This window comes from Panicum virgatum, chromosome 7K (assembly GCF_016808335.1).
Source record: "Panicum virgatum strain AP13 chromosome 7K, P.virgatum_v5, whole genome shotgun sequence".
Classification (NCBI taxonomy): Eukaryota; Viridiplantae; Streptophyta; class Magnoliopsida; order Poales; family Poaceae; genus Panicum; species Panicum virgatum.
Genome location: NC_053142.1, coordinates 9,267,319 through 9,280,698, shown reverse-complemented (window position 1 = coordinate 9,280,698; position 13,380 = coordinate 9,267,319). Strand labels below are relative to the sequence as shown.

The 13,380-nt window shown below is 44.1% G+C and overlaps 1 protein-coding gene across 2 annotated transcripts; it reads right to left on the bottom strand.

Annotated features, from left to right (window-relative positions):
* Positions 1-921: 921 nt before the first annotated feature.
* LOC120639744 lies at positions 922-3,046 on the bottom strand. 2 transcript variants are annotated; one of them, XR_005661646.1, is made up of 4 exons: positions 2,825-3,046; positions 1,734-1,831; positions 1,403-1,638; positions 922-1,330 (listed from the first exon to the last, which is right to left on the bottom strand). XR_005661646.1 is itself a non-coding variant. In XM_039915627.1 (3 exons), exons 2-3 carry the CDS (start codon positions 1,814-1,816, stop codon positions 1,509-1,511), a joined length of 213 nt encoding a protein of 70 aa, XP_039771561.1. In that variant the 5' UTR covers positions 1,817-1,831; positions 2,825-3,045; the 3' UTR covers positions 950-1,508. The 2 variants fall into 2 exon arrangements, 1 of the variants encoding a protein (XP_039771561.1); XM_039915627.1 differs by having other exon boundaries at positions 950-1,638; positions 2,825-3,045.
* Between the last annotated feature and the right edge of the window lie 10,334 nt (positions 3,047-13,380).

Here is a 13,380-nt window from a genome sequence, read left to right as displayed (position 1 = left end):
TACAGCTTAACAGGCACTGTTATATTTTTCCTAAGATATCTGAGCGATTGTATGGGAAAATTATCTAGCTTGAAAAATAAGAAAACCAACTGCAGCCCGTGTGCCAAACTATACGTAGTAAAAGAAGAAAAGAAATTATTTCGTTACCACTACAAATTTCCCAAATCCTGAATCTGCCAGTACATGATCTGTGTCTAGTCATCCATGCCACACAGTCATTTTTTCATGGAGGTAAAAATATTCTGTGTGAACTGCGAAGAGTGGAAAGAGGAAGAAACACTCATACTATGACAATCAACTCTACCGCTCTCTAATGCAATCGTGTCCTTGCTTGAATCAAAATGCAATATGACATTATTCCATTCGTAATCTATGTATTGTCATTTACCAACTGATTTTCTGTGCTTCTTTCCATTAATTCTCACAAAGTTACTCCCTGCAGACATAGTTACAAAACTCTACTGCTTTGTAAGTGAAGTTATATGCATCAATTCAAGCGATACAATGCAAACTGATGCTGCAAACTTTAAAATGTAAAATGCAATTTTTTTTATCCGTTGCCTATCACAAGTGACTCTAAAAATCCACCATTGCTTATATATGGATTTACAGGTCCCTTTTGCAATGTTAAAAAAGAACATAGAATGCAATCCATTTTCAACAGAACCAACGGAATTTCCCATGTTCAAAATGGCATTTTACAAAGATTATATAGCACAGTAGGCATAGATAAAGGATGAATATGCCCAGCAGAAGTTGATTCTTCGACTGTACTGCTTTTAGCCCCTGAAATGATTACAATTGGAAAATAGTAACATAGAACGCAATCCGATTTCGACAGGACTAACAGAATTTCCCTTTTCAAAAGGCAATTTAACAAAAAGTATATAGCACAGTAGGCTTGGATAAAGGATGAATATGCCCAGCAGAAGATGATTCTCAGTCTGTATTGCTTTTAGCCCCTGAAATGATTACTATTGAAAAATACTAAAGGGCAGTAGCTGCCTGACAGAACAAGGTCCGTACACCATAAAGGGCGGCAGATTGTTCTAGACAGCCAATTCACATGGCTATTCAGATTCTGCTTAATAATACATACGAGATGCAACTAATCCTATAAACATCCATAAAAAATAGTATACCTATAAAATAATTAGCAAAGTTTACACTTCTATGAGGTCTACAATATCCATATTTCATTTCAATGGAGCTCCTAAAACTACAAGTAGTCATATATGCATCCACAAAAGTATATATACTATTTTCATATTGAGCAAACTATGCACTTCTAAAAGGTCTTCAATGTCCACCCTTCTTTATATAGGAGATACTGAAAAAAAATTCATTGTCAAGGCACATGCACAAACAGATGTCGCAAGACCCAACAATGATAAGGACGCACATAATACAAGGTATTCTTAACATGGCACTATTTCAGAGTTGTGCACTTTTGTGATCTGCCCAAAGAGATGAAAGGGAACAGGCCTCAAATGTCAGGAAAGAATACATCACTTCTTGGGATAGTTGGTAGGATCAGGTCCAATATCGCGTGATCCAGTATTCACATATGGTCCTCGGAATGTAGCCTGTGGTGGCAGAGGTTTTGATGAATCAATGATAGCCCTGTTCTTTGATTTCCTGGAAACAATGTGCAGATTAAAAAGAAAGTTCAATGCCCAATTCTCCTTCCCAAGTTGCATGATGGTGAAAGACAGTGCGCAGCTTGTACTTACACAAAAAGGAATGGAAATGATAAACCAGCACCAGCGAAGATCAGCAAGCCAGTGGCAACTAAAGCATTGTGTGCCCTGGACATGAGTTCTCCTTATAACTGTACAAATAAGGGAGAGAAATACATCCGATTAGAAATTACCACAAAAATCTCTATTTGTTCTCAAGACTCAAGAAAACAATGGAAATTAGACAACTGGAAGGTAAACACTATATTGTGCCTCACAAGATTTTGTAATTACATCACAGTAAATTAGTTGCAAAAGATTTGGTCACATGTCTTATTATTTGTGACTGGAGAGAGCAGTTGGGAAACCTGAAAAATCTCAACAAAGCTAGGAAACTGAACGGCATACTGGTCAGGGTGAGAAAATGAAGTTGCTTTGTGCATAGCAAATTGCTTCCACATTTTAGCCACACAAGAGAAGTACTATATAGAAACAAATGAATTCAACAATTCAATCATACTTATCACCAATTAAACAACATATAGTTCCTGATTACAGTATCAGAAGATACGTTAGACATAGTGTTTATCTCAATTTTCTCTTTTGAGGACATATGAAGGTTTTATGAAGTATTTGTCACAAGCTCATTATGAGGTGCATGATGCTTAGCATCGAATTTACAGTGTTCTAAGTCACACACAAAAAAAAAGAATTTACAGTGTTCTCTGAACTTCTCGTAATTCAGTTTACAGAGACCAACTTAGTAAAGTCCAAAGTTTCAGTGACGTGTAAACTTTTCACATATACAAATTTATAAACATACTAATATTAGCAGCTACTTAATCACTGCCTCCTGGATCACAAAGCATGTGTCTTATTGGACAAGGTGTCACTGGAAAGGAACATAGTTAATTGCATAGTTTGTCAGCCAGCCAAGGGAAATGACCATATAAGGTACACTAGATTTGAGCTCTACGCGGAGATCGAATTTGAACCGCCACCGGATCGCACAAACTCACCGAAGGATATCCTAATTCGTAGATCACCAGAATCCAAAACCAACAGAATTGATGCCCGAACCCTAACCACACACCTAATCATGTGGTTCCGACGTCGAAAGATCCATAGGAACTGCGTCCACTTACCGGAGTCGACGATGCCGCGACGGGCGGCGACGCCGGCGAGGAGGAGCCCGGGATCGACGCTCCTCAGCGCAGGGAGAGCAGCGAGAGACTGGAAGCCACACAAAGGGGACCGGCCGTCGGCGGGGAGATCGACGAGCACGACAGCCGGCGGCAGAGAGACGGGCGGCGAGGTGGCGGCGGCGCAAGGGATGTGTGGGCATGGGGCGTTGGCGTCGTGCAGGCTTGCGGAGTTGCCTTGTTTAGGCTGTAAATGGGCTGGGCCAGCCAAATGAAATTGTGGAATGGGCTACGTGCAATTCTATTTTTTTTTTTAAATCGCTACGTGCAATTCTAGAGTGGCCTGCGAAGGATGGCTCAGAGTACTCTGGTCTTTTTACGCGCGCTGGACGTGCTGGTTCACGGTAGCCCTGGACGGAATTGATGGAAGGGTGCAAGAACCAAAACGAAATTCGATTTAGGGTCAAATAACCAAGTTCAACTGAAGAAGGATCAAGAAACTAAACTATTTTAGAGCCAAGAAACTAATTTAGTCAAAGAACCAATTAGTGCTTACCTTGTCAAGAGTACGCACAATTGGTTAAGATGAAAAAGGTTGTCGACACCCCCCCCCCCCCCCTCCCTTCTAGTTTAGTTATCCTTTTATCTAATATAAGCATATTGAGAAAAATAAACATGTCCGGATGATTCCAAGTTGAGAAATAAGAAATCGAGTAGCACGTCAAGCCTAACTGAAGCCAACATTAAAGACACTTCGGAGTCAACATAAGCGCCTTGTGCTTCTTAAGTTCCCGATGGTTTTGAATAATCATTAGTCGGTTTAATCAATTCAATCAACAATGAAATCTGAAAGCGTCACGGATGGTGAATTGACGTGACAAAATGATTTCGTCACAGAATAAATAGTATGATGTAGTGTTATCAATCAGTCTGAGCAGGTGGACTTCAAGTTTTGTGATAACCTACACAGACCATATGCATCTGCGAGTGTAAGAAGTGGATCAATTTTTACAGGGCCTATATAGTTGTTGTTGCATAGTATTTCTGGTTTGTTGTGAGTGTTGTTTCAATTTGTTGCAGAGAATCTTTCAGTTTGTTGTTATAATTCTTTCAATTCATTGATGTAGTCTTTTTATTTGTTGTGAAACGTTTTCAATTTGTTGTGGCATGTCTTTTGATTTGCTATGATAGATCTTTCCATATGGCATATATAGGACCCTACATGTGACGTTGTTGTGAAACGTTTTCAATTTGTTGTGGCATGTCTTTTGATTTGCTATGATAGATCTTTCCATATGGCATATATAGGACCCTACATGTGACGTTGTTGTTGTAACAAATGGATTTTTGGAGGCCGTGGGGCATTATACTTTTCTTCTTTTTTCCATTAATATTGTTTGTGGGGTACGGTCCAGTTTATCGATAATTTATATCAAGGCTCAAAGGCGAACACCTAGTTAGAGAAACAAGGTGTAAAGGCTATATATGCATGATGTCGTGGGAAAGAAAAAAGAAAAAGAATATTGTAATTGAAAGACGTAATAGTTAGGGAATAATGCATTGATTGATCACTACTACAGAATAGGCTTTTGTTCCAGGTCATTTATCCCGGTTACCTTTGGGCCCGGGACAAAAGGTGGCTTTTGTCCCGGGTCCAAAGGCTAGCCGGGCCAGCGGGGGGACAGGGGCCTTTTGTCCCGGGTGGAGCCACCAACCCGGACAAAAGGCCCCCCTTTTGTCCCGGTTGGTGGCTCAACCCGGGACAAAAGGTCCAACCCCTTTTATCCCGGTTGGTGGTACCAACCGGGACAAAAGGACTCTTTTGTCCCGGTTGGTGTTACCAACCCGGACAAAAGGCCCCTCCACGTGATAGTTCAAAAGGGAGTTATTCTTTACTGAGTCACATGTACTACTTAGTTGAGTTGGCAATGAAGCCATGCGCTAGGCAATAGTTCTTGGGTTCCAATCCCACATGGCGTAAATATTTTTTAGCACGAGGGACATTTTGTCCCGATTCTACCACCCGGGACAAAAGCCTCCAGCGCTTTTGTCCCGGCGGCCGAATCCCGGTTCCAAAACCGGGACAAATAGCCCTTTGGAACCGGGACAAATGGCCCGATCTGTAGTAGTGGATGATGTACAGGTAGAGATTACATATATAGGCCAGAGGCCCATCCTACACATATACGACTCAACCAACATAACGGTGGTGCTGAATTGCATGCGGACATAGTTAAAGAAATTAGAGAGAATGGAGAAAGTTTCAGACTTGAGGTGAAGGGGAAAGGTCCAAAGAAAATGGGAACAGTCGTCCAAAATGATGGGGTAATATTTGTAACCGGAAATACTAGCAACAGGTGATGTCCAAAGATCACAATGAACCAAATCAAAATTATGACTAGCCCTGGAGCGCGAAGAGGAAAAAGGAAGTCGAATGTGACGACCTAGCTGGCAGGCATGACATAGAGAACTAGCAACGTGCTTAGTACATGGAATGGCAGCAGTGCTAACTAGCTTGGCGAGAGCTTCATGACCAAGATGCCCGAGACGACGATGCCACAAGTCAGATGAGGTGACGGCTGTGAGGCCATGTGTGGAGGGCGGACTGAAAGGGTAGAGCTCGCCGGAGCTATTGCACCGAGCGATCACGTTCCGAGTGCGGAGGTCCTTCAAAGAAAAACCAAAAGGGTCAAATTCTATGGAGCAGGAGTTATCAGTGGTAAACTGACAGACAGAAATAAGATTCTTGATGAGGCTAGGTGTGACAAGAACATTATTAAGAATGAGAGGACCACGGGCGGAGGGAAAAAAAAGTGAGCCGGTGGAGGTAACGGGGAGAAGAGAACCATTACCGACAACAATGTTAGGAGGGTTGAAAGAAAAGGAGGAGGATGTCAGAATACCAGAGTCGGTCGCCATGTGGGAGCCAGCGCCGGAGTCGAAGTACCACTCGGCACGAGCAGGAGGCGGGGTGAGCGTCACAGTGTTGAAGGCGTTCACGAGCTGCTGCTGATCCCAGGACACCGGTGCCTGCGGCTGAGGGGGCGCATACTGCACCGGGGCCCCGTACTACACCGGAGTAGGCGACGTCAGCACGTAGTAGCCTGGTGGCCCATACGCCACAAAGGCATGTGGGCCAGGCCGGGCCTGCTGGAACTACTGAGGGGGCGCCGGTGTCCCAGGCCGAGGGCCCAGAATAGAACCCTGGTGCGGCCAGACCTAAACGGTGCCAGCCTAGGGTGTCGACCAGGAGGGAGTGCCAGAACCCTGGGGTGTGCCACCTGTGGCGCCGCTGTGGGTAGCGCCGTTGCTGCTGCCACCGCCTTGTTGGCCACCGTCTTGATTGTTGCCGCCCTGGTTTCCCTTTCCACGGCGGCGGTTCCTGTTGCTATTGTTGCCGCCGGTGGTCCCCTTGTTGCCAGGGGGCGCTGGAGAACCGCCCGACAGTGGCCGAGAGCCCGTGGCGGCGAAGAGGGCGGTGGGGTTCTGCTTGCGGTCGTCGATGGGGATCTCCTCAAGTAGCAGGGTGGAACGAATCTCGTCAAAGGTAGGAAACGGGCGCTGCTGCCGGATGAGAGGGACCATGTGGACGAAGCGATCGCTGAGGGCGCGAAGGAAGGCGAGCGTGAGCTTGCGATCAGTGAGGGGGTCATCGAGGGCGGCGGGGTCGTCGGCCATGGACCGCAGGTGGCGGGAGAACTCAGAGATCATGAGATCCCCTTGAGAGAACTTCCGGAACGTGGCTTCGAGATGCAAGGCACGACTCTCCTTGTTGCCGAGGAACTAGTCCTCAAGGAAGAGCCACGCCGCACGAGCCAAGTCGAACGCCATGATGTCCTCCATGAGACTGGCGGAAACGGTGTTGTAGAGCCAGGTGAGCACCGTGGACTCCATAGAGGCCCAAGTCAGATGGTCCGGACAGCGATCGTTGGAGAGGACGTGATCCGCTAGGGCATACCTGGTGAGGACGACGGGCATGAGACGGCGCCACTTGGAGTAGTTGTTGGAGGTGAGGTCAAGGGTGACCGGAACGAGGGAGCGGATGTTGAGGACGCCCACAGCCTGCGCATGAAGAGCCGCCGCGGCAGTCTCCTGTGCGACGAGGACGAGCACAAGGTCGGCAGCTTCCTTCTGGCGGCGCTCGGCCTCAAGGCACGCCTGCTCCTCGGCCTCCTGGCGACGGCATGTAGCGGCAGCTTCTGCGGCAACACGGTCTTCCTCGGCTTTCTGGAGGCGATCGAGTTCGGCGGCACGGAGGCGCTGGAGCTCTTCAAGTTCAGAGGGCATCATGATGGCGACGAGATGAGTTGCGGCGAGCGGCGCAGGCGTCGAGAGGACGAGGTGCGGTTGTAAGGATCACCGGGGTGTCCGACCCTAGAGGGGGAGGGGGTGAATAGGGTCGCTAATCGCTTTCTATCCTAGGGCTCAATCTATTTGCATGAGATAAACCTAACACGTCCTACACATGCTAGTTATGACTAAGGTTTATCTATGCTACTCTCTACTTACCCCTAAAAGACTTGCAACCTATAGCCAATCCTAATCAAACTAACTAGGAAAGTAAAGGCACGCAAGATAGAGTAAATGCGGAAACGTAATACGGTAAGTAAAGAAGTAAGGGAGAGAATATGCAAACTCCCGTGAAGACACCAAGACACACGATTTAACGTGGTTCGGTTAGGACACAAAAAGTCCCTCCCTACGTCCACGGCCACTTGTCCAACACGAACAAGTGTGATGCCGAATCTCTCCGCTTGATCACCGTCTTGCGTTCGCCACCAAGGCTCTTGGCAAGCAAAGGCTAAGTGACCCCAAGTCACCAAGACAAGGCCACCGCCACCGTCTCTCTCGAAGCGTCACCCACGGCACCGTCTTCACTATCAGAGCTTCTCACCAAGAGGGGTCTCCTTCCCCGCACAAAGTGTCGTTGCCTCTCTACACCAAGTCAGAGGGTCACACGATGAATACACAAAATGCTTGCCACAGCAAGACTTTCACTCAAGCTAGTTCTCTCAAGAACTAAGCCTAATCAAGCACTAAGCACTCTCACAAGTGTGCTTAAGCCTATATGATGTACAATGAAGCTCTAAGGTGGTTGGAGGTGTTCTTCAAGTGTAGCAGGCTTCAGCAACTCCAGCACCCTCAAATGACCCGACCTTGGGGGTATATATATAGCCACACATCCAAAACTAGCCATTGGGAAAGGCTGTCAAAATTCCTTAACGCCGGTTAAACCGACACTGTAGTTTTGCCATCACCGGTTTAACCGGTGAATGCTTTTTCCCAGCAACTAGCCGTTACTGCTCCAACGGCTACTTGATCAATTGCACCGACACTCTTGAATTCAACGTCGATTTAACCGGTGAGTGCAAGCTCAGAAACCCCCCGAAAAATGGAGTCTCTGGACAACTGCACCGACGCTCACTTTGCCTTGATCGTCGGTTTAACCGGTGCCTGTAAAACTCCTGCTGTTTCTTCGGCCTCCAAGTCCATTACACCAGTGAGTGTAAAACACCCAACGTCGGTTAATCCGGTGCCAAGTTCATTGCACCGATGAGTGCAATTTGCTCATCATCGGTTTAACCAGTGATAGCAAATTTGCTCATCAGCGGAACCACCGTAGGGGCGGCCCTTCGGGCCTAGCTACGCCTATCTCCTCTTTGTCATCACTTGAACCTAAAAGCCTGAGAATGGTCATCTTAACAATCATATTAGTCCAAGTGTTGTGTTGTCTATATCAACCACCAAAACATTATATTGAAATATGGCATGAGAGGTTATTTTCGCTATAATCTCCCCCTTTTTGGTGATTGATGACAACACAACCAAAGGAAACAAGATGAATTACAAGAATATGAAATTGATACCAATTTAAAAAGTTAGAAACTACTTAGCTTGCTTGTATGACATTTCAATGCTCATTTAAAAAGCTACCGGCATTTGATTAGCCCATAGGACGAAATGCTTCCGGCTTGATAGCAATTGTGAAACAATGGCTTGTGGCCAATGTAAGACAATTGTGTGGTTTGAACTATATGAGCAATGAAAAAATTTTATACCTTAGTGTCCATGGGATCATCAAATTGCACTTTCCCCCCACATTGACTAAGTACCTCCCCTTATCACCATGCATCCTTTTGCATTGCATTGTCCATTCATCCCCCTTGCTAATGGCATCATTTGCTTGCTTTTAGTGTACATTTCTCCCCCTTTGTCATCAAACACCTAAATGCTTCATAACCACTAGCAACAAGGAGCATTAGTAGCAAAATGAATTAACTAGGTGAAAAGTGTTTTACCTAGCCATGCCTCCCTATATCATTTATCTCTTTAACCTTTGGGAGTTATGGCTTGGTTTTCTTCCCTTGTCCAATCTTTCTTGATCAATTGATACCAATTTGTAAGGCTAACTGCAATGTGGCGGCTGCGTGGGTCGGCGGCGCTAGGTTTAGATGCGGAAGCGGTGGAGATGATCGTAACCTCTCATGATACCATGAAAGACATAATAGTTAGGGAATAATGCATTGATTGATGATGTACAGGTAGAGATTACATATATATATATATATATATATATATATATATATATATATATATATATATATATATATATATATATATATATATATAGGCCGGAGGCCCATCCTACACATATACGACTCAACCAACAGTATTGAGGTGTCCTGTTTGCATCATCAGAAGGTAACAAGGTGATGCAAGTACTCAGACCATATGGCACAAAAGCATTTCCCTCCATAGTGGTCCCTCAATTCAACGATGCAACTTATCTTTTGTTTTTGTTTAAACCTTTTAAACTAGACTTCGACCATTGTTTTTTGTTACAAAATACTACATCCATCCACATACAAACATAAGGCCATAATGAAGGATTCCGGGGTTCAAATTTTTTTCCATAAACATAAGATATTTTGGCCGAAGGTATTAATATATCATTTAATCTAGCCAATGAGGAGCTTGCCCCGCCGCCTCCCTTTAATCTACCAAATTAGGAGCTGGGCCTGGCATGTGCCTCTTCCTACTCAATCTATCTTAACATCAAAGAAGTTTTTATATTTGTGAGTGTTGTTAGGTATTTTATATCTACATAATCAAAAATAATGTGTGCATGGTTCAGGTATTTTAAAATATGAGCTGTATAAATTCTACAGAATGAATACTTAAACTTTGAGCAAATGTAGCACAATTGTTGAAGACCCTCATTCGTGTTGGTTATCCAACTGGCAAAAAGGAGGCGACATGGATACTTACCAGAATCTATGCTAAGCTGTGCCAAACGGTCTAGCTAGATGCGAGTATCTGTGTCGGTGCCAACTACGAGCAAGTACGGATAATCGTAGGACCTTGTCAGCATGGATGACTTATCCGTGCAATTTTTAAAGATCGAGACAGATGAGTGTTTTATACTAGGGCAGGAAAAATATTCCATGCATACAAAGCTTTCTTATATAAAACAGGAAGAAGAGCCCAAGATGATTCAGTTACCTACGGAAAGAATTATAATGACAATATTTATTGTGGTTGGCATCTTGAATGCCACTTTCTCAACTATGTGAATGTTGTTTGCAAGTTGTAACAAAGGTTCGGCACTTCGACACGTCACCGTGAATTGATCGAGAGACAACAAAGCTGGAACAGAATCACTGCGCCACTATTCATGTGCTTCATCGTCCAATGGAACCATGTCCGCTGATTTTTACCTTTCTCCACCGCTGCTAACTTGCTAAGGATACTAGGACGTGTGGCGCGCTTTGCCGCGCCCGCCCCAGCCTGGAGAATAATGTGCCCGATATGCTTTATATTTCTTGTTTCGTTGGTGTGTTGTTTTGCCTGTTGCTTCGATCGTGGGTTATCTTGCCCTAATGAGTTGGTTGAACCGCAGAACTTGCAACCTAGTCTGAGTCATTGATCTCATGACCCCTGCTGGAATACTTGCATCTTGTGTTTGCAAATGGTTAAGATTGGTGTATCACATGACACGTAAAATAGAAATTTGCTGAATCTTTTTGAAAAATGCATCTGGCACCTTATTTTTTCAAGCTTAGCACAGATCATTTATAGATCGAAATAAGTAGCCAGCAGTCATCACATAAATTTGAACGGAAAAATGCAAGCAATATGGACATCAAACTCGTAGTAAATTATATTTTTGATTTAGCTATGAGCATGTCCTGCTCGCCAATTAACCAACCATCACAAATCTTAAGAATCATATCATATATGGACAACTTATTTCCGCGTCCAGAATTTGCAGATCAAGAGTAGGCTATATAGAACACAGCTTCCATATATCTTGTTATACAGACCAATCTTGAAATTTGTCATTTCTAGGTAAGACTCAAATTGTCCTTGATCTAAAATCAAGAGGCACAAAGCAAACAAAACCATGTAAGCTAGAAGTCAAGTAGGTTGTAGAAAGGGACATGTAAACTACTAAACTCAAAAAAAAAAAAGAAGTGCATGGAGCCCTCGAGCATGGTGAGAGAAAGACCGTAGCTTACCTAGGAACCTGACGAGCGATGCAGGAGCTAAAGAAAGATGGCCAGTGACTACTACTGCAGGAGTGAACGACCGCGAGAGTCGAGGAGGGCAACTGGGGCAACAAACAGTAAAACACCCATGCAACAGGTTGCCAGTGTGATTCTGTCGGCCGCTTAAAAAAAAGAAATTGTTTTCTTGCCTTCTTGGGCCAAAGGCTGGAAAGCGAAATGTTAAGTAGACACGGACGACGCGCACGGCAGGCGAAGCCCAGCAACACAGAAGCGACCGACGAAGTGGGCGAGCGGAGTTATTATCGGTCCAGCGGTAAAAAAAATAAAAATAAGAAAAAACTAACACGTGTGAAGCAGCGATAGGCCTAAAGTGGAGAGTTGACCCCATTGCTTGGATTTCTTCCAGCATAAGAGGCCAAAGGCTGGAAAGCGAAATGTTAAGTAGACACGGAGGACGCGCATGGCAGGCAAAGCCCAGCAACACAGAAGCGACTGACGAAGTGGGCGAGCGGAGTTATTATCGGTCCAGCGGTAAAAAAAATAAAAATAAGAAAAAATTAACACGTGTGAAGCAGCAATAGGCCTAAAGTGGAGAGTTGCTCCCGTTGCTCGGATTTCTTCCAGCATAAGAGGCCAAAGGCTGGAAAGCGAAATGTTAAGTAGACACGGAGGACGCGCACGGCAGGCAAAGCCCAGCAACACAGAAGTGACTGACGAAGTGGGTGAGCGGAGTTATTATCGGTCCAGCGGTAAAAAAAATAAAAATAAGAAAAAACTAACACGTGTGAAGCAGCGATAGGCCTAAAGTGGAGAGTTGCTCCCGTTGCTCGGATTTCTTCCAGCATAAGAGGCCAAAGGCTGGAAAGCGAAATGTTAAGTAGACACGGAGGACGCGCACGGCAGGCAAAGCCCAGCAACACAGAAGTGACTGACGAAGTAGGCGAGCGGAGTTATTATCGGTCCAGCGGTAAAAAACATAAAAATAAGAAAAAACTAACACGTGTGAAACAGCGATAGGCCTAAAGTGGAGAGTTGCTCCCGTTGCTCGGATTTCTTCCAGCATAAGAGTGTACATATTTTCAGCTCTAGATTCTTTTAGAATAGTGCAAAAAAGTTGAATTCATAACTGGAGTTATCAATAATCCGGATTCTACATTGTGATGCATTGAAAGTGAAACTTTACGTTAGCCAAGCACCTTTTGGTAAGATAAATTAAATAGTAACTAGCAATGAAACTGTGACACTACTGCAAAAAAGATTTTTAGAGGGGGATAAAAATATATTTTTGGAACGAATGTGGTCCCCGGACATACTTCTCACAGCTAAAAATTGATTTATATGGCCCGTTTCTATAAATGCATTTGTAGGGGGAGGGTCGTAGCGTCACTCGGACGGGTGAGGGGCTCACAGCCCCTACAAAGGGGCGGGTGATGCCATGACCCGCTACTTCAAATTTCCCTTCTACCGAGGTACAATTTTTTTTGACCAAATATGTACACATGTGTAAACTGGGGTTCAAACCGTTTACCTCAAGCCTCGCGCGTACCTTTCTTTCGACCATACTCCACAGTCGCTTGTAACTCTATAGGATATGCTATTTTTTATATTAACTCTAAAATCGATTGTAGGGGGGCCATGATTCGCCCCTACAAATCCATTTTCAAGGGCAGGTGATGCCATCACCCGCCCCTAAAAATATTTTTTTATTTTATCACCAAAATTCATTTAAATCTTTAAATCTAGAAGAAAAAATAAAAAAATGAAACTTCTACATTATGGTTATTGTGAACTATAGATACGGAAAAATATTTCAGATGTATTTTAGTGTATATAAAGGTTAAGATTGTGAAAACTTGAAAAGATTACTTCATTTGTATGAGATACTATATAGTCATAGCTATATATAGGGCACAACTAGTAAATGTCTTAAATGAATAATGTATAAACTATAAATTTAGATCTTACCGGTACAACTTTGATATAGAACTACTTTGCATCCGAGGTTGTTTGAAAACAAATCAAAACTTGTAGACTTTGAAACTAGAGAAC

What these genes read in the sequence shown, in the direction of transcription:
- LOC120639744 (XM_039915627.1), bottom strand. Translation starts at nt 1,816, where the DNA reads ATGTCCAGGGCACACAATGCTTTAGTTGCCACTGGCTTGCTGATCTTC. An exon ending in TCATTTCCATTCCTTTTTGT is followed by an intron (nt 1,639 to 1,733) that starts GTAAGTACAAGC and finishes CATTGTTTCCAG; the next exon opens with GAAATCAAAGAACAGGGCTA.